The following is a 22219-nucleotide window of genomic DNA, read 5'->3' as shown; positions in this document are numbered from 1 at the left end:
CTTTTTGTGGCTAGCTGGTGTTTGTGTATCCTGGTGGCTAACTTTCTTCCTGTTTGTCCTACATAGTGTTTGTGGCAGTCCTTGCATGGAATTTTGTAAATGACGTTGGTTTTGTCCATGGGTTGTACTGGGTCTTTTAAGTTTGTTAGTTTTTGTTTGAGAGTGTTGGTGGGTTTGTGTGTTACTAGGATTCCGAGGGGTCTCAGTAGTCTGGCTGTCATTTCTGAAACCACCATTTTGACTGGGACAACACATCTATCCGGGGACAGGCTAAGCAAAGACATGCCAGAGAATTCCTAGAGGCCTGGCACTCCAACCACAACGTCATGAACAAACACATAGACCTAGATGCCATCTATCAATCCCTCAGAAAACAAACAGGAAATGACATCACCACAAACCCCAGGAACCCCATCCAGGAGAAAGATATAAATAGACAGCAGGAGACAACAGCTTCGCTTCACTTGGAGGTCGCCACTGATGATGTTACCTAGCCAGGTAATGAAACGTCTGGATATCAAACCTACAGCTCAGCGAGCAAACCTACACCCTAATCCTTCTGTTTGTTGTTTAATTGTCCACCACCAATCAAGACTGGATGCAACAAGATCACAGAGCTCAAAAGCTGATCTTTTAGTTGTGAGATTACTAATAATAATTCTTGTAGTGCTACCTGTCTTTCCACATTCTTTGTATTCTTTGGTCCCCTTTTCTAATATTACGTCCTGGTTTTCACACCCCTGCCAAATTATCTTAAACCTTTTCGAATAGTATTAGAAAATCACACTGCAAGGAAATTGGTCCCAGCTTTGTTCATTTGCAATCTGTTCAGCCTGTGCTGATCCCATCTTTCCCAAAACTGGCACCAATATCACAGAAGTGAACAATGTGTCTTCCTGTGCCTCTTTCCAGCCATGCATTAACCAGTTCAATCCTCCCATTTCATTGCTGATTTATGCATGGTACTTGGTGCAATCCAGGGTTTACTACCTTTCTCAAGGTCCAGCTTGCTTGTTTCCTAATAAGCTGACCCCCCTTCCATTGCATCATCGGTGACAGAGCTCTCAGTTGGATTCCCACTCTCTCTCTCTTCCTGAATGTAACCTAATTATCTGTCCTCCTTAAAAACATTCCTTATTTAAACTATAAATTTCAATCAACTCTCCAAATTTGTTTCTCACATGCTGATGTTTGTTCCTTTTATTCCTTCAAGAATATTCTGGGATGTCTTGTATGGGGAATTTCTTTACAAATTTAAATTGCTATGACACTCACCCAACTTTTCTCCTTTTCATTTTTCTTTACAATATTACTTTATTACTTCCCTATTCTAACCTAAGATAATTTCAGGATTTTAATGGAACTGTAGTTTGGTATAACCTTCTCTTTCCACAAATACTTTTGGTTTAGCGAATAAATTGAGACCAAAATAAATTTGAAGAACACATTGTCAGCTGTTACCTTTCTCGATTATGGCATCCTTGAAGAAAATGTTGCTGGATGTTTTATCATTCAGTGATTTAATAACTTCAAGACCGAGAATGCAGCTTGATGTAACATAGACTGAGAGCGTTTTAGGTACTCCGGAATCATGACCTGCAGACTGCAGTGATGAATCAATCACAAACAGCCAAAAGTCCTTACTTTTTTGGTGATAGGCAGTTTGCTCCTGTGAAGGAACAACATAGGAATAAACAATCATTAAATATCTTATAACGCATACTACAAGTTGGGCTATTATGCAAGAAAGAATATAGGGTGTGCATGTACAACTGTGCGGAAGAGATTGTAAATTAAAGTACAAGAGAGCAAGATAGTTCATAACGATCAGAGCACAGCAATAATATGCCAATCTAACAGTGCAACAACAGATAAGGGCAGAGAGAGCAAAAATAATATAAAACCAAACTAAAGGCTTTATATCTATAGGCTTCAGATCAAAACAGATTTATCAAGTGAAACAGAAAATGCATATGACCTGACAGCCATTACAAATACATGAGTGAAATGTACCTAACACTGGGACCTGAATATCCAATCATACTTGTCATTATGGAAAAAAGGAAGCCAGGAAAGAATGGCGGTTTTGCTCTGTTAATTAAGGCATTCGAGCATTTGAAAGATCAAGATGAGAATCTTTCTTTTGGTAGAGATAAGAATTAGGGAAGAAATGAATTGTGGGAGTATTCCTAGACCTCTGAACAGTATCTACAGTGTAGAACTAGGGATACAGCAAGAAAAAATAGGGGTTTCTATGAAAAAAAACTCCAATTATCAAGGGAAATTTTAATCTGCAAATATATAACATGCTGTATTTGTAAATTCAGTTTAAGTGAGAGATCAGTCTGTCTGTAACCTAATGTGTTGAATTTACTGCATATACTCTAGGAAGAGTAAATCTCTTGTACAATTTGGCTCCTGACCTTTGGCCAAGAAATTACCTCATGTTCAGATTGAATCTCTGACTCAACATTGAAATCAAGCCTGCTTAACAGAATCTTAGAAATGTAGATACTAATGAGTATGATTGTCCATCTAGAATTATAGAATAGCACATCACTGAAGGTGCATGTTCAGCACCTCATGTCTATGCATGTCGACAGTGACGTCAAGAGTATCGACTCACTGGTGCAAACGGCATTCCTTTCAATCCCATATTCTAACTTAACAACAGGGTAACAAGAATGAATGTTAGATAAGCAGCCCAGTTCAAATTAAAAGTCACTGAAATTGTAGCCTATGTGCAGCAGCTAGAGAATTCAAGGTATGGAAGGTGGTCTTACACAACTTCAACAAAAATAAATTTGCAACAGAGAAAACTCTAGTAATGTGGCGACAGGTGGAAGACAAAATTGCAAATTGTGTCAATGAAAATCACCAGAATGGACACACTGGATGCAGATTTCCAATACTTTTGCTAAGTGTAGGAATGAGTTTGTTAGGTGGTGACTAAACACTATCCCACTGCTAGGATAACTCACCCCATAGCCTGTCCATCAGCTCATTAAGAGCAGACAGGCAGATGAAACCATGTATCTTACACTATCACAGGTCTTGACACTTATCTCCCAGGGCTGGCAGCTTCTGGGTCTTAAAGCACTTGCCTTAATTGGTCAGTGCACTGAGTATAGGAGTTGGGAGGTCATGTTGCGACTGTACAGGACATTAGTTTAGCCACTTTTGGAGTACTACATGCTATTCAAGCCTTCCTCTTATTGGAAGCATGTTATGAAACTAGGAAGTGTTCAGAAAAGAAATGAATTGTTTACCTCTAGAACAGTATCTACAATGTAGAACTAGGGATACAGCAAGAAAAAAATAGGGGTTTCTATGAAAAATACTCCAATTATCAAGGGAAATTTTAATCTACAAATATATAACATGGTGTATTTGTAAATTCAGTTTAAGTGAGAGATCAGTCTGTCTGTAATTAATGTGTTGAATTTATTGCATATAAATTGCCAGGGTTGCCGAATTTGAGCTATTGGGAGAGGCTGAATAGGCTGCGGCTATTTTCTCTGGAACGTCAGAGACAGAGGGATGACCTTATAGAGGTTAATAAAATCATGAGGGATATGTTTTTGCTTGGAAGCTGAGAGGCAACCTGATAGCAGTTTAGAAAATTATGACAGGCATGGATAGAATGGACAATCAGAGGTAGGGTAGAAATGTCAATTACTGGGGGACATAGGTTTAAGGTTAAAAAGAGGGGAAAGTTTAAAGGAGTTGTGAGAAGCAGGTTTTTTTGCTCAGAGGGTGGTAAGTGCCTGGATAGCTCTGCCAGAAGAGGTGGTAGAACCAGATACAATAGCAACACTAAAAGAGGCAACTTGACAGAACATGAATATGCAGGGGATAGAGGGATATGGACTGTGTAGAGATGAAAGGTTGTTAGTTTGGAAAGACATAATGTGTCAACATAGGTTTGGTGGACTACAGGACCTGTTGCTGTGCTGTACTGTTCTTTGCTCTTTATCAAGTTAAACAGAATCATAGAATCCCTACAGTGTGGAAACAAGTCATTCTGCCCATTGAGTCCACATCAACTCTCGAAAGAACATCCCACCCAGACCCACCTCCCCACCCAATCTCTGTAACTTTGCATTTCCCAGAGCTAATCCACCTAGCCTGCACATCCTTGGACACTATGAAAAATTTAGCATGGCCAATCCACCTACCCAGCACATGAGAGGAAACTGGAATACCCAGAGCTGCAAGGATGGTGTAGGAAGGAGGGCTTCAGGTATTTGGACAATTGGACTGCATTCTGGGGAAGGTGGGACCTGTACAAGCAGGACGGGTTGCACCTGAACCAGAAGGGCACCAATATCCTGGGACGTAGGTTTGCTAGCACTCTTCGGGGAGGTTTAAACTAATTTGGCAGAGGGATGGGATCCGGACTTGTAGTCCAGCAAGTAAGTTAGCTGTTTTTCAGGATGTCCAAGAGTGTAGGGAGGCTGTGGAGAAGGTAGCACTGACAGGGAATACTTGCGGACACAGAGATGGGTTCAAGTGTGTATACTTCAATGCAAGGAGTATCAGAAATAAGGTGGGTGAACTTAAGGCGTGGATCGGTACTTGGGACTACGATGTTGTGGCCATCACAGAAACGTGGATAGAAGAGGGACAGGGATGGTTGTTGGAGGTTCCTGGTTACCGATGTTTCAATAAGATTAGGGAGGGTGGTAAAAAAGGAGGTGGTGTGGCGTTGCTAATTAGAAATGCTATAATGGCTGCAGAAAGGCAGTTCGAGGGGGATCTGCCTTTAGAGGTAGTATCGGCTGAAGTCAGAAATAGGAAAGGAGCAGTCACCTTGTTGGGTGTTTACTATAGGCCCCCCAATAGCAGCAGAGATGTGGAGAAACAGATTGGGAAACATTTTGGAAAGGTGCAGAAGCCACAGGGTAGTAGTCATGGGCAATTTCAACTTCCCAAATATTGATGGGAAGCTCTTTAGATCAAGTAGATTGGATGGGGCAGTGTTGGTGCAGTGTGCCCAGGAAGCATTTCTAACTCAGTATGTAGATTGTCCGACCGGAAGGGAGGCCATATTGGATTTGGTACTCGGTAACGAACCGGGACAGGTGATGGGCTTGTTAGTGGGTGAGCATTTTGGTGACGGTGACCAAAATTCTGTGACTTTCACCTTGGTTATGGAGAGATAGGCACATGCAACAGGGCAGGTTTTACAATTGGGGGAAGGGTAAATACGATGCTGCAAGACAGGATCTGAGGAGCATAAGTTGGGAGCATAGGCTGTCAGGGAAGGATGTCATTGAAATGTGGAACTTTTTCAAGGAACAGATACGACGTGTCTTGATATATATGTACCTGTCAGGCAGGAAAGAGATGGTCGTGTGAGGGAACCTTGATTGATGAGGGAGGTTGAATGTCTAATGAAGAGGAAGAAGGAGGCTTACATAAGGTTGAGGAAACAAGGTTCAGACAGAGCGTTGGAGGGATACAGGATAGCCAGGAGGGAGCTGAAGAAAGGGATTAGGAGAGCTAAGAGAGGGCACGAAAAATCTTTGGCAGGTAGGATCAAGGATAACTCCATGCGTATGTGAGAAACATGAGAATGACGAGAACGAGGGTAGGTCCGATCAAGGACAAGAGTGGGAGACTGTGTATTGAGTCGGAAGAGGTAGGAGAGGTCTTGAATGAGTACCTTTCTTCAGTATTTACAAATGAGAGGGACCGTATTGTTGAAGAGGAGAGAATGAAATGGACTGGTAAGCTACAGGAGATACTGGTTAGGAAGGAAGATGTGTTGGACATTTTGAAAAACTTGAGGATAGACAAGTTCCCCGGGCCTGACAGGATATATCCTAGGATTATGTGGGAAGCAAGAGAGGAAATTGCAGAGCCGTTGGCAATGATCTTTTCGTCTTCACTGTCAACGGGGATGGTACCAAGGAACTGGAGTGTGGCGAATGTTGTGCCCCTGTTCAAAAAAGGGAATAGGGATAACCCCGGGAATTACAGGCCAGTTAATCTTACTTCGGTGGTAGGCAAAGTAATGGAAAGGGTACTGAGGGATAGGATTTATGAGTATCTGGAAAGACACTGCTTGATTAGGGATGGCCAGCACGGATTTGTGAGGGGTGGGTCTTGCCCTACAAGTCTTATTGAATTTTTTGAGGAGGTGACCAAGTATGTGGATAAGGGTACAGCAGTGGATGTAGTGTACATGGATTTTAGTAAGGCATTTGATAAGGTTCCCCATGGTAGGCTTATGCGGAAAATCAGGAGGCATGGGATAGTGGGAAATTTGGCCAGTTGGATAGAGAACTGGCTCACCAGTCGAAGTCAGAGAGTGGTGGTAGATGGTAAATATTCAGCCTGGAGCCCAGTTACAAGTGGAGTTCCGCAGGGATCAGTTCTGGGTCCTCTGCTGTTGGTAATTTTTATTAATGACTTGGAAGAGGGAGTCGAAGGGTGGGTCAGTAAATTTGCAGACGATACGAAGATTGGTGGAGTTGTGGATAGTGAGGAGGGCTGTTGTCAGCTGCAAAGGGACTTAGATATGATGCAGAGCTGGGCTGAGGAGTGGCAGATGGAGTTTAACCCTGTCAAGTGTGAGGTTGTCCATTTTGGAAGGACAAATAAGAATGCGGAATGCAGGGTTAACGGTAGGGTTCTTAGTAAGGTGGAGGAGCAGAAGGATCTTTGGGTCTATGTTCATAGCTCTTTGAAAGATGCCACTCAGGTGGATAGAGCTTGTAAGAAGGCCTATGGTATATTAGCGTTCATTAGCAGAGGGATTGAATTCAAGAGTCGTGAGGTGATGTTGCAGCTGTACAGGACCTTGGTAAGGCCACATTTGGAGTACTGTGTGCAGTTCTGGTCGCCTCACTTTAGGAAAGATGTGGAAGCTTTGGAGGGTGCAGAGGAGATTTACCAGGATGTTGCCTGGAATGGAGAATAGGTCGTACGAGGATAGGTTGAGAGTGCTAGGCCTTTTCTCATTGGAACGGCGAAGGATGAGGGGTGACTTGATAGAGGTTTATAAGATGATCAGGGGAATAGATAGAGTAGACAGTCAGAGACTTTTTCCCTGGGTACAACAGTGTTACAAGAGGAGATAAATTTAAGGTGAAGGATGGAAGGTATGGGGGGGATGTCAGGGGTAGGTTCTTTACCCACAGAGTGATGGGAGCATGGAATCCGCTGCTTGTGGGAGTGGCAGAGTCAGAATCATTGGTGACCTTTAAGCGGCAACTGGATAGGTACATGGATAGGTGCTTAAGCTAGGACAAATGTTCGGCACAACATCGTGGGCCGAAGGGCCTGTTCTGTGCTGTATTGTTCTATGTTCTATGGAGGAAACCCACCTAGACACGGGAAGAATGTGCAAACTGCACACAGTCGCCCAAGGCTGGAATCAAACCCAGATCCCTGGCACTGTCGGGCAACAGTACTAACCAATGTGCTGCCCTGAAAAAATTTTCAAAAGGATTAGTGGTACATCAGAAGATTGCTGTTTTTTAGATGCTGTACAAAAAATGACTACAAAAAATAAGAAGGTAGAAATTAGAGTATGAGAGAAAGTTCAATCAAAATATAAAAGATTCCAAGAGTTTCTATAATATTTAAAATGGAATACAGTAACTAAGGTGAAGTTGGGTCCTCCAGAGTAAGGGGAATTAATGAAATGACAGAAACAGTGAATAGCTATCCTGTCTACTGCAGAGAACACAAATAATACCCTGGAAAAAGATGAATATCAAAAGGTGAAAGGGAGGGAAGAACTTAAAGAATTATAATCACAAGGGAAAGAGGACTGAGAAAATCATTAGAATTAAGAACTAACATCTGGAATCCTAAAAGTAGCAGCTGCAGGGATAGCAGACGCATGTGTGAATTTTCATAAATTCCCTTGGATTCAGAAAATATCCCTTCAGATTGGAAAACAGCAGATACAGCTTCTCTATTCCAGAAAGAAAGGAAACAGAAAAGCAGGTAATTATTGGCTTGTTGGCGTAATATCTGTCATAGGGAAAATGCTAGAATCTATTAATAAGGAGGCTGTGACTGGGCCCTTGGAGTCAACGTGCTTTCTGAAAGGGTAGTCATGTGTTAATAATTAATTAAAGCTTTTGAAGAAGTAACAAGTAACTTGGTTAAAGTGAAATCCGTAGGCATCGTATTCTTGAGATTTCCAAAAAGGGTTGATGAGGAGACACATCAAAGGTCACATCAAAGTAAGCACTCTCGGTGTAAGGGATTACATTTCAGAGAATTGGTTGGCTATGAAGAAGCAGATAGTAGGCATAAAATGTCACTTCCAGGTTTGCCAGGCTGTAATCAGTGGGAACGACAGGCATTGGTGCTGGTGCCTCAACTATCTGTTATCTGCATAAAACACTTGGATGCACAAATCAAAGGTTACAAAATTTTTGAATGACACAAATACAGGTAGGAAATAAAGTGTAACAAGGTTTATGAAAGGATTTAGATTAAGTCAATAGGAAAAATTGATGGGGCAAAATGTTAATCTATCCACTTTGGCAGTAGAATGGTAAAGCAATACAATATTTACACAGAGAAAGATGTAAAGGCTGGCAATACACAGTGATATAGGTGTTCTGACATATGATCATAGCATGCATGTCTCATTCATGGAACAAGGAATGGAATATCAAAGAAGAAGTTTTGCTACAATTCTACAGAGAGTTGACAACATCACACCTGGTGTGCTGTATACAGATTTGGTCTCCTTACTTGAAAAAGGAGATGAAGTAACATTAGAAGCTATTCAGAGAAGCTTCACTGAAGGGTGATCTTATGAGGAATGTTTGAACTAGGTTAGGCTTGCATCTACTGGATTTTAGGAGAATGAGAAGGGATCTTACTGAATCATATAATATCTTGAAGGGAGCTGAGGTAGATGCAGAGGATGTTTCTGTTTGTGACAGTCTAGAAATAATAGCCACAGTGTAAAAGACAAGGACATTCCCATCTAAAATGCAGATTGGGAAGAATGTTTTCTTTCTCTCAGTGGTTTGTTCCTCTGTGGAATTCTCCTCTTATAAAGTAGTGGATGGAGATAATTTGATATTATTAAGGCTAAGTTCGATAGATCTTGACAGATAAGGGAGTCAAGACTTTGCAATGGTCAGGAAAAGATCACTCTTCCCTAACTATACTGTGCCTGATTACAGCTATATTTCTCTTATCTTGCCCCCTCTCGAATGGCTCCCTGTTCCACAGTGCTATGGTAAGTTTTCTCATCCTGTCTGGAGTGCTCGCTCTCATCCACAAAAAGAATAAAAATCTCAAACCTGTTAGACAAGCTTAAGGGCTGTGGCTCCTTCAGCACTATCTCCTGAATCCCTCTACCTTTCTCACTCATTGTCACAGCCTCATGTCTTTGATTGCCCTGATTGAATTTGAGGTATTGAATCTAAAAGGTGTGACTGCCTTCTAAAGCACAGCAGCCAGGTAAAGAATATATTTGCCTGCCTGATGCCTGCGTTAGGGATATCTCATCAAGGGAGGAGAAACTTGGAATGGGAAGGGAAAGAGCCAGGTGTTATGGTCACATAGATACCAACGATATAGGTGAAAGAGGAAAGAGATTCTCTTGCTGGAATATGAGCAGTGAGAGGTTAAATTAGAAAGCAGAACTGAAAAGATAATAATCTCCGGGCAGCTACCTGAGCCAAGAGAAATTTGGCACAGGATCAACAGGATTAAAGTTGTAAACCTATGGCTTAAAAATTGGTAAAGGAGAAATAGGTTTGAATCTATGGGATATTGGCACCAATAGTGGGGAAGAAGGGAGCTGTTCCAGTGGGAGGGGCACCGTCAGGAATCTAACTTGAGGCAGATGACAGGGCAAGTATGAGAAGGGAAGTACTTAACGTAGGACTGAGAATGTAATACTTAAATGCACACAGTACGCAGAACAAAATAAATGAGCTTGTAGCATAGACAAATTTACAGATACAATGTTGTAGATATCACAGAGATGTGGCTACAAGGGGCGTAGGGCCAGAAACTGAATAGCTAAGGATATGTCTTATTGAAAGGATAGACAGAGGAACAGAGGGTGCAGGGTTGTCTTATTAGTAAAAAATTAAATTAAATCAATCGCAAAAAGAATCGGAAGGAATAGAATCTGTGTGGGTAGAGTTGAAGAAAGGTGAAGTTACAAAGACCCCGATGCAAGGTATGTACGGGCTTCCTAGCTGTAGTCAGGATGTGGGAAAGAATATAAAGAAGGAGACATAAAAGGTTTGTAAAAAAGGCATTATTACAATAATCATGGGGGACTTCAATATGTAGGCTGACTGGGAATATCAGGTTGCTAACGGATCTCAACAAAAGGAATTTGTGGAATGTCTACAAGATGGTTTTTTTGGAGCTTGTTGCAGAGCCCATGAAAGGAACAGGCAATTTGGATTTGGTGATGTGTAATGAGGCAGACTTGATTAGGAACCTTAAGGCGAAGGACCCCAACAGTAACATTGACTATGATATGGTGGAATTTACCCTGCTGTTTGAGAGGGAGAAGCTGGAATCAGATGTTATGGTATTATAATTGAGTAAAGGCAACTGCAAAGACATGAGGTGGGGAGCTGTCCAGAGTTGATTGGAGGGGGACTCAGGAGGGAAGTAGCAATGAAGCAGCAATGATAGAGTTTCTGGGGTGATGTGGGACTCATAACATAAATTCATCCCAAGCAAGAAGCAACATTAAAGTGAGGATGAGGCAACCATGGCTGACAAGGAGAAGTCAGGGACAGTATAAAAGCAAAAAAAACATCGTGAAGATTAGTCAGAAGCCAGAAGATTTGGAAGCCAAGGGATTAAGAAGCCTTTAAAAACCAGCCGAGGTAAGTAAGCAAGAAAGGGGGGAGAAGCTGAAATACGAAAGTGAGTGAGGTAGTAACAGAAAAGAAGATTTGAAAAGTTTTTTAGATATATAAAAGGTAAGAGGGAGGCAAGAGTGGACTTTGGACTGTTGGAAAATGAGGCTGGAGAAGTAGTAATGGGGAACAAAGAAGTGGCGAAGGAACTGAATAAGTACTTTGCATCAGTCTTCACAGTGGAAGACACCAACAACATATCAGAACTTCAAGAGAGTCAGGGAGTAGAGATGAGTGTAGTGACCATCAATAAGTAGGTGGTGTTATGGAAGCTGAAAGGTCTGAAATTGGATTATCAACCAGAGCAAATGGACTACATCTCAGAGTCCTGAAGGAGGTAGCTAAAGAGATTGCAGAGGCATTGGTGATGATCAATCAGAGGTCAAGGTAAGTCCCAGAAGACTGGCAAATGTAACACCATGTTTTAAGAAGGGAGAGAGGCAGAAGAAAGGAAACTGTAATCCAGTTAGCCTGATATCGTTCACTGCTAAGATTTTAAGAGTTTATTATTAAGAATGAGATTGCGAACTACTAGGATGTGTATGGTAAAATAGGGCTGGGTCAGCACATCTTCATCAAAGGGAGTGATGTCCGATAAATCTATTAGAATTCTTTTGAGGAGGTAATGAGTAAATTAGAAAAAGGAGAGCCAGTGGACATGATCCTTTTGGATTTCCAGAAGGTCTCTAACAATGTGTTGCACAGGAAGCTGCAAATTAGGTAAGAGCTCATGGTGTGGGGGCAAGGTACTGGCATAGATAGTAGATTGGCTGACAAGCAGAACGTAGGGCTAAAAAGGTCTTTTTCAGGATGGCAGGCAATGACTAGTGGAGTTCTGTAGAGAAGCATGCTGGGACCGCAACTATTTACATTGTACATTAATAATCTGGAACAGAGGGCATTGTTGCTATGTTTGCAAATGACACAGGTGGTGTTGAGGAAGTGGGGAGACTGCACAAGGACTTGGACAGGCTGGGAGAATGGGCAAAGAAATAACATAAGAATACAGAAATCTGAAGCACTAAGGGACTTTGATTCGCCTAAGGTTAACACGTAGGATGGTAAATACAATGTCAGCATTGATTTTGAGAGGGCTAGAATACAAGAGCAGAAATGTACTGCTGAGGATGCATAAGGCTCTGGATAGACCATATTTGGAATATTGAAAGTAGTTTTGGGCCTCATATATAAGGAAGTTGCAGAGGCTCCAAAGAATGTTTACAAGAATGATCCTAGGGATGAAGAGCTTGTCATGTGAGGAGAGATTGAGGACTCTGGGTCTGTACTCAGTAGAGTTTAGAAGAATAAGAGGAGTTCTGATTGAAACTTACAGAGGCCCGCATAATGAAAGTGGAGAAAATGTTTCCACTAGTAAGAGAGACTAGTACCCAAGGACAAAGCTTTACAGTGAAGGAATGACTCTTTAGAACTGAGATGAATGTCTTCAGCCAGAGGGTGGTTAATTTGTGGAACTCATTGCTGCTAAGGTCTGTGGAGGCCAAGTCATTGAGTGTATATAAGACAGAAGTAGATAGGTTTTTGACAGGTGAGGGGATCAAGGGTTAAAGGAGAAGGTAGGAGAAACATATCAGTCATGGGCAGCACGGTGGCACAGTGGTTAGCACTGCTGCCTCACAGCGCCAGAGACCCGGGTTCAATTCCTGCCTCAGGTGACTCTCTGTGTGGAGTTTGCACATTCTCCCCGTGTCTGCGGGGGTTTCCTCCGGGTGCTCCGGTTTCCTCCCACAGTCCAAAGATGTGCAGGTCAGGTGAATTGGCCATGCTAAATTGCCCATAGTGTTAGGTAAGGGGTAGATGTAGATGTAGGGGTATGGGTGGGTTGCGCTTCGGCGGAGCGGTGTGGACTTGTTGGGCCGAAGGGCCTGTTTCCATACTGTAAGTAATCTAATCTAATCTAATCAAAAAAATGTTTGAATAGCAGAGCAGACTCGATGGACCACATGGCCTACCCCTGCAGCTATGTCTTATAGTGTGTAAGAAGGATAGAAAGTTAAGGCACAGTCAGACCAGCCATTATCAAATCACAGCTCAGGCTTGAGGGGCCAAATGGTCTACTACTGTTCCTAAATTGAATGTGTGCATGTTCTTAAAAACATATTATTCAAAATTTCTACATGCTAACAAAAACTATATATGACATACTGGCTGCCATAAACATCAGAACTAACTACCAGTTTTAGATTACATTCCCTACATTGTGGAAACAGGCCATTTGTCCCAACAAGTCCACACCAACCCTCTGAAGAGTAACCCACCCAGACCCATTCCCCTACATTTACCCCTAACTAATGCACCTTACACTATGGGCAATTTAGCATGGCCAATTTACCTGACCTGCACGTTTGTGGGAGGAAACTGGAGCACCCAGAGGAAACCCACGCAGACACATGGAGAATAAGCAAACTCCACACAGTCGCCTGAGGCTGGAATTGAACCCGGGCCGCCAAAGCTATTTAAGTGCAACTATGGTAGTAGCAACTACCAGATAATTGCTCAAGTTATAAAACCAAAATGTAAATTTAACCAAGCAATTTCTAATGTTAAATTTCTATTCAATCAATTAAGTGATGGAAGGAATCATTAATTTGCCAACAGTCAGTTTGGATTCTGTGATCTGGTTCCACATCTTATTACAGTCTTGCTTCATGTATGGACAAAGGAAGTGAATACCAGAGGAATGATTTTGACCTGCAGCATTAAACCAAATATGACAGGAAGGAGACCTAACAAAGGTAAACTCTTACCGATTATCATTTCAAACGCAAAGAAAGCTTCAATTGTTAAAAGCCTTTTAAATGTAACTTAGGATATCATTTCAGAAGTGTCCCCAGTCCAAGTTTCTCCTGCTGGTCTATCAATGATTTTTCCATAAGATCAGTAATGCTGATGTCACAATTTTGGAGTTCAGCCCCATTTACATCTCTGATGTTAAAGCAGTCATTGGCTTTGCAGAATTAGAGTGACAATTGACAGATAACATTTATCCACCATATGTTCATATTCTCAGTTTAAAAAAAATACTCAAAGCTCCACAAACAAAACTACTCATTATACATTGCCATTTTTGAGAAGTATGTAAGTGGAGTGCATGCTTATACCTGGAACCTGGTGTAAATGACTTCTGCACTGAAACTACATCGATGTTGTTCAGGAACATGCTGAAATTAAGTAGAAAAAAATGGCAAAATTTAAGTAAAATATTATACTGCCTTAAATAAGCATTGATAATTGCTGCATCATCAGGAATTAGCCATTCAAATTACCTGGATGTACATAATAGGGCGGCACGGTGGCACAGTGGTTAGCACTGCTGCCTCACAGCGCCAGAGACCCGGGTTCAATTCCCGCCTCAGGCGACTGACTGTGTGGAGTTTGCACGTTCTCCCCGTGTCTGCGTGGGTTTCCTCCGGGTGCTCCGGTTTCCTCCCACACTCCAAAGATGTGCAGGTCAGGTGATTTGGCCATGCTAAATTGCCCCTAGTGTTAGGTAAGGATCTAGATATAGATGCAGGGGTATGGGTGGGTTACGCTTCGGCGGGGCGGTGTGGACTTGTTGGGCTGAAGGGCCTGTTTCCACACTGTAACTAATCTAATCTAATCTAAAAAAAACTAATCTAATCTAGTCTAGATTAGAGAGGTGCTGGAAAAGCACAGCAGTTCAGGCAGCATCCAAGGAGCAGTAAAATCGACGTTTCGGGCAAAAGCCCTTCATCAGGAATATTCCTGATGAAGGGCTTTTGTCTGAAACGTCGATTTTACTGCTCCTTGGATGCTGCCTGAACTGCTGTGCTTTTCCAGCACCTCTCCAATCTAGACTCTGGTTTCCAGCATCTGCAGTCATTGTTTTAACTGGATGTACATAATACAAATACCTTGTATATGAAATAAAATTTTCTGCTTCTTAAAAGCTATGAAGTTTAATTTAAGCCAAAAGGATTACTTTAAATTATAGGAATTGTTGAAATGCTTACCTTTACCCTTTTCCAGCAACAGAATGCTATGTATTAAATACATTTGACAATGGATATTAAAAACTTCAGGTTTACCTTACTCTGCTAAAGATGTTTTAAAAATATTTACCACTTTGGAAGTAAGAAGGAAGATAGCTAACAGAATTATTGGACAGTCAGTCCAACGTCAGTTATTGGGAAAATGCTAGCAGTTGTTACAAAGAAAATCATAACAATGCACTTAGGAAAGCATTTTAAAAGATTAGAAATGAACAAGTCAAAATGACTTTACAAAAAGGCTGACAAACTTATTCTTATGTTTTGAGGACATGACACGTGAAGTTGAAAGAGAAATTAGTAGATATTGTATTTTTGGATTTTCAAAAAGTATCTAATACCATGCCACACAAAAGTTAATATGCAAGGTATGGATTCACTGAGATTGGTAACAGATTAGCAAGAGAATGAATTATCAGACAGGAGGTATCCAGAACAGGCATAAAACAGGACACTTTCAAGTTGGCAGGCTGTGACAAGTAGAGAGTCTCAAGGTCAGTCCTGGGACCTGAAAATTGACTACTATGTTTTTGTCCACTTACATAGACAGATTAAGTCAGTGACAAAAACTTGGCAGATGGAATATAACATGGGAAAATGTGAGATTCTGCACTTAGTCAGGAAGAATAGACCAGAAAAATAGAACATTATTTAAATGGGGAAAACTGCAGAAAGCTTCTGAAAAGTGAGATTTGGAGGTCCTCACTCATGAATCACAAAAATCTAGCAGGTAATGGGAAAGGCAAATGAACTGTTGGGCTTTATTTCAATTAGAATTAGTAGAAAAATTAGGGAGATCTTGCTAAAATTATTTGGAATATTGTGAACTGTTTTGGTTCCCTTATCGAAGGAAAGATATACTGGGGTTGGAGTAGTCGAGAAAAGGTTCACCATGTTAATTCTGGGTATGAGGTATTGTCCTTGAGCAGAGTTTGAGTCAGTTGGACCTGTACTCATTAGAGTTTTGAAGAATGATAAGTGATCTTATTAATACTTTCAAGATTCTTAGGAGTAAACTGACATTTTCCTAGCTACCATCAGTTCTGAGGAAGGGTAACTCAACTTGAAACATTAAGTCTGATTTCTCTCCACAGATGCTGCCAGACCTGCTTAGCTTTTCCAGCAAGAATCTTAAGGGACTTGATAAGTTAAATATGGAGAGCTTGTTTCCCTTTCTGGGAGAGTCGAGGACCAGTGGGCATAATCTCACAGTAGGGTGCTGCCCATTTAAGATAAAAATGAGTGGACTATTACTTTTTCAGAAGGTAGTAAATCTGCAGAACTCTCTATCACTGAAGGCAATCAAGGCTGGATCATTAAGTATATTCGAGACTGAGAGAAACAGATTTTTAAATCAGTAAGGATCAGGGTTATGGAAGTAAGGCAAGAAAGTAGAGTTAAGGATTATCAGAGCAATCATGATCTCATTGAATGATGCAGCATAATTAATGGGCTGAACAGACTATTTCTGTTACTATGTTTTATAGTTTTTTTGAGCTTAGCTTTTTACACGTAACAGGTAGTCCCGGGTTACGAATGGGTTCTTTTCTTGAATCTGTTTGAAAGTTGAACCACAATGCAGGTCAATATAAAGGAGACATTCATAAATACAGAAAATATTCAGATGTTAGGTCTTTAAAAATATAACAATACAGAGGAACCTCGATAATTCAAAGGATGTGGGCAGGGACTATTTCGTTCGGTTAATCCAATTCCGGATAATCGAATGCCGGATAACATGGTTTGGCCAAGCATCGGAACCTTGCGATCTTGCCGGATAATTCGATATTTGGATTATTGAATGCCGAATAATCGAGATTCCTCTGTATATGGGATTGTATTCTTAAGATGAAATGACAAAGACTAATATATCCAAGTATGCTGGTGATACAAAGCTAACTGGAAAAACAAGCTCATGGCGAGGACACAGAGAGATTGCAAAGTCAGAAAGACAGGCAATGCGGAAGGGCAAAACGATAACTTCAATTTACTGGAGGGATGTTAAAGCTATTTATTTTAGTTGTCAATTGTTGGTACAAAAACAAATCAGGATTTTTTTGAAAAGATTTTTTAAAATGTTGATTTGCAGAGAAATTTGCTGGTGCTCCTGCAATTACTGCAGGAAGTCAATAAAGCAAGTAATAAGGATGGAAAAGTGGCCTTTGCGAGGAGATTGGAGTCGAGTCATAGAATTATACAGCATAGAAACAGACCCTTTGGTCTAACCCGTCCATGCTAACCAGATATCTTAAATTAATCTAGTCCCATTTGCCAGCAGTTAGTCCATATCCCTTAAAACGTTTCCTATTCACATACCCTTTCAGATGCCTTTTAAATGCTGTAAGTTAGCAGCCTCCACCACTTCCTCTACCAGCCCAGTCCATACATGCACCATTCTGTGCAAGAAAAAGTTGCCCCTTAGGTCCCTTTTATACCTTTCCCCTTTCACCTTAAACCTATGCCTTCTAGTTTTGGACTCCACTACCTAGAGGAAAAGATCTTGGCTATTCAATCTATCTGTGCCCCTCATGATTTTATAAACTTCTATAAGTCACCCCTAGATGCTCTAGGGAAAAAAGCCCCAGCCTATTCAGCCTCTCCCTATAGCTCAAACTCTCCAACCTTGGTAACATTCTTGTAAATCTTTTCTGAACTCTTTTCAAGTTTCACAACATCCCTCCTGGAGCAGGGAGACCAGAACTAAATGCCAAAAGTATTCCAAAAGTGGTCCAACCAATGCCCTGTACAGCCTCAACATGATCTCCTAACTCCTATACTCAATGCGCTGATCAATAATGGCAAGCCTACCTAATGCCTTCTTCACAATGCTGTCTACCTGCAATTCTATTCTAGACTATGAACCTGCACTCCAAGATCTCTTTATTCAACACCACTCCCCGGGACTTTACCATTAAGTGTACAAGTCCTGCCCTGATTTGCCTTTCCAAAATGTAGCACCTCACTTTTATCTAAATTAAACTCCATCTGCCCTCTCCTCAACCCATCAGCCAATCAAGGTAATCAAATAAAAAAGTCTTGTTACAATTATACAGAGTTTTGGTGGGGCCACATATTACTATATACACCCTCTGTCTCCATATCTAAGGAAGGATATACTTGCATTGGAGGTGATACAGCAAAGCTTCACTAAATTGGTCCCTGGGATGAGAAGGTTGTCCTGTAATGAAAGGCTAAGTAAACTAGCCCTGGAGTTTAGGAGAATGAAAGGCAATCTCACTGAAACATAAAAGATTCTGGTTGTGTTGACAGGGGTTACAACCTAGTTAGGGATTGTTAAAAAATAAAAAAAATCAACAATTTGCCAACACAACTACACCATAATGCTTTTTATTCGCTTGTGAGACATGGGCTGGGCCAGCGTTTACTGCCTGTCCTGTTTTGTGCCTGAGAAGGTGATGATGAGCTTCCATCTTCCAATGATCATTGCCATTTTGAACAAAAGAAACTCTTTGGAGGGGAAAGTCGCTACCATCTCATAAGGAGGCGAAGGAAGGTCGTGCAATGGGTGGCAAAGGGCAAATGCCTCATTTCACTGGATGCATGATGAGCGAGAGGCAGGAACTCAGGAGTGGAATACAGGAAAATAGGAACAGAAGTAGGACATTCAGCCCCTCAAGGCTATTATATCATTCAATGAGATCATGGCTGATCCGTGACCTAATGTCATATACCTGCCTTTGGTCCATATCCCTTAATACTTTTGCTTAGCAAAAAAAAACATTTATTTCAGATTTAAAATTAACAACTGATCCAACATTCCAATGCAATTTGTGGAAGAAAGTTCCAAACATTTAGCACCTTTGTGTGTAGACTGCTCCCTAACATCTCTCCTGAATGGTCTGGCCCTAATTGTCCAACAATATCCCCTACTTCTGGAAATCCTACCTGTGGATTTCTACCCTGTCTTTTTCCTGAAAAATTTAAAGCATTCAGCAATTATTAAAAATTAAGTATCTTAATGTTATAATCTCATTTATACTTTTTAAATTCCCCACGAGTTCACCTATTGCATTAAATCTTTAAATTTCATTCATTTTTCTTGTAGGCAACTTGAACAACACTTTCTGGAATTCACTGATTTCTTTTTAGCATTCTAGTTATTCATCAAGATATAAGATTTCATGACAGTCTTTGCTAAGTGACCCCCTAATTTCTTTACCAGTCTCAAAGATCTAAGTTCGAGTCAATGTCATGGATGATAGATTTAGCACCTACTCTACATCAAGTACAAATCTGGCTTTATATTTCGACTTCAAAGGAGCTACAAACCACATTGCATGAGAAGTTCCTTACAAAAATAATCAACTAGCCTTGTGTATTGCCTAAACCCGAATTGAATTCATAGAGGTAACAAAGAATCTCACTACTGATTAAATTTCATTTCTTACTAATAAGGCAACCATACCCGCTCTGCCCATCTACCTATCTTTTCGATAGGATGTATATCCTTGAATATTCAGCTCCCAATCCTGATCTCCTTGCAGCCATGTCTCCGTGATGCTCACCACATCATACCTGCCAATTTTGATCAGTGCCACAGCTCATTTACTTTATTCCTTATACTGCGTACATTCAGATATAATACCTTCAGTGCTGTATTAACCATCTCCCTTCTCATTGTCATTCATTTGTCCTGTGTGCTTGAAGCTTGATTGCTAACCCTTTTCACACACAATGTCCTATTTGCATCTGTCTACTATAAAGATGCTGCAAATTACTTTGCTTTGAAATACAATGTCAATACTCAGTTCCAAAATCCTTACAATTATTGTATTCATGTTGTACATTTCACTTTCTTTTTTGTCATTATTTTCCTGCACTCAAACAATCTACCTTGACTTAAAGGGCACAGGTGACATAATCCACCTCTGCAACATTTAGAAAACATTCTTGGCTTGGAGATCCACAGCTACTCTTGAATTATTAAGTCCCTTATGTCTCGGACCATATTGCCATGCTGGAATAAGCCCTCAGTCAAAATTTTCTGCTGAAGCTGGCTTTGAATCCAGGTCACTTAGTTCATGACATAATGATAAATCTGCTGTTTTATTAATTTCATTTCAAAAGGATAGCATATTTATATTGGAATCTGCAATAAAGGCATATAGATTGAAACAACGAAGTAGATCAAATAGTTTGTTAACACTGTTGTCAGAAACAAGACCAAAATTAATTATTAATCAAAGTTTGAAACTATTTGACATATCCATAGATCATTCAATTACCTGAAGAATATGCTTTAAATTGTGCGATGCTGATGGCCGGTAGAGGTCAGAGACATTTTCATTTTGAAGCACCTTTACTCCCCCCTCTCCTGGAAGAGGTGCAAGGACATAGCAAAAACTTGGAGCAGGCAACTGCACATCAGTAATCAAATCTATGGACTAGAAAAATATCAGCTTGTATGAGACGCATTAGTTTTATTCCACACTACAAATCTTGTGACAGACTAAACAGTTTTCAGAGACTTTTTTTTCTCTATTTATAAATTCATGTAAGCAATGACAATTGGAAGGGAATTGTCACTTTCTGATGACAATGAAGGATAGGTAACAAAAGCAAGCATGAAGAAGGTTCATTCAATTCATTCTTGGATAAGGTGCTTATCTAATGAAGAAAGCTTGAAAAGATTGGAATTTAAATGAATGAGAAATGAGTTTATTGAAGAAATATAAAATCCTGATGACTTGACAGGCTGAATTCTTAGAGTATTTTTCCTCTTGTCCAGTTTAAGAAGTGGGCTTGCTTTTGAGATGATGATGATAAGAATTACTCTCTGTCAGAAAGTTGTTAGCTTGTGGAATTCTCTTCCCCAGAAAGCAATGGAGGCTGGATCATTAATTTTTTTTTTAAGGCTGAGTTAAATGGATTTTTGATTGACAAGGGAGTCCATGTTAATAGGGCAGAGGAAAGTAGAATTCAGACCAACAACTGATAAGCCATGATCTTATTGAATGATAGAGCTGGCTTAAAGGTTCAAGTATCGAACTTCTCCTACAGTTCTTAAGTCCAATGTTCCCATGCTTACAAGCATCACTAGAAACTTCAAAGATTTTTTGTTAAAAATTATAATGAATTTAATGCAAACAATATTTTAAATTTTATTAATCACCTTCAACACAGTGAAAGGAAACAACCAAATGATGGATTTTCTAGGAGGCCCTCTTTTGACGTATAACCAATTTTATTTGTTTTCCTTCCTAGTCTTACCAGCTTCTGGCACAGGATTTAAGTTCCCAGTCACTGCAGCTCATAAGAATAAAAGAATAAATAAATACTGGAGTTGAACAGTCCTTTCATTGCTGCTGGCATGCAAGATCTAGTCACAGTGTTTGCAGGAATAAAGACAGAGATATTTTTTAAAAACCTTGCCCGTTTGTTTTTATGCAGGAAACTGTCAGTTTTCAGTTGAAGAGGAAGATCTAAGCATCAACCGATTGATGAAACCTGCTAAAGAAGTGTTTCCCATTCCTACTGTCATGCAGTATGAGCACTCTTACATGGTCTAGACTGAGGAATATTAGTGAAGGAAAAGACAGGATATAAATAGATGCTAAACTATTGTTGTCAAGAAAATCAAATCACTTTTGACTTTGTTATCTGTTTTGTACCATCATAAATTGAAATCCCACCTTACTATCTCCTGAACAGACTGCCCTTCCTGACTTAAATCAGTCAAAAACAAACTCTCACATTACCTCTTGGCTGCCTTGGCTTTGGCCATGGACCTTTGGAGAAATCAGTGGAGGCCAAAGACTATCAATCAGACTGAACAGTCCTGATGATCTAAGAGATAATATACAAGTCAGATAAAAAGACCAAAATTTTCCTTTCATAAAAATCACAAATAGCAAGCAATTTGATAACTATTTGAAGTGAAGTAGTAAAAGGGAAAAATGTGAATTTACTTAGTCCCTTCAAGATCCCTTCAACCCCCAAAGCAATTAACAGTTAATTAATGACTTTTGAAGTATAGTCCCTGTTATAATGCATGAAATGCAGCAGTCAACCTGCGCATAGCAAACATGATAATGGCCAGTCAGTTTTGTGATATTGATTGAGGGATAAATATTGACTAGTATACTCGTCTCATTTGAAACAAAGCAGCTTTCACATTGCAGCATTCCCTTTCAACTGCACCGCAGTGTTAAGCTTGTGCTCGTCAGTAGGTCTAAATCAAGTGTCAAGTGTGCCACTAGCTAAGACACACCAGGCACACCAATGTTTAAATGTTTCTGAGACTGTGGTTGGGATAAAGGGAAAAAAAGAAACATTCCATTTATATCATGTCCTACA

The 22219-nt window shown here is 40.4% G+C and overlaps 1 protein-coding gene across 4 annotated transcripts in view; it reads right to left on the bottom strand.

Annotated features, from left to right (window-relative positions):
* Positions 1-22219, bottom strand: part of spidr (scaffold protein involved in DNA repair) — a 269145-nt gene that overhangs the window by 30469 nt on the left and 216457 nt on the right. For all 4 annotated transcript variants that reach the window (XM_072570486.1, XM_072570488.1, XM_072570489.1 and 1 more), the window contains 4 exons: positions 21622-21709; positions 20149-20307; positions 13994-14053; positions 1462-1669 (listed from right to left, as the gene is read on the bottom strand). In XM_072570486.1, the coding sequence (XP_072426587.1) occupies positions 1462-1669; positions 13994-14053; positions 20149-20307; positions 21622-21709 (515 nt within the window). The remainder of the gene's footprint in view (positions 1-1461; positions 1670-13993; positions 14054-20148; positions 20308-21621; positions 21710-22219) is intronic.

The sequence above is a fragment of the Chiloscyllium punctatum genome, chromosome 5 (assembly GCF_047496795.1).
Source record: "Chiloscyllium punctatum isolate Juve2018m chromosome 5, sChiPun1.3, whole genome shotgun sequence".
In the NCBI taxonomy this organism is placed as follows: Eukaryota; Metazoa; Chordata; class Chondrichthyes; order Orectolobiformes; family Hemiscylliidae; genus Chiloscyllium; species Chiloscyllium punctatum.
This window is presented reverse-complemented; position numbering and strand designations above follow the sequence as displayed.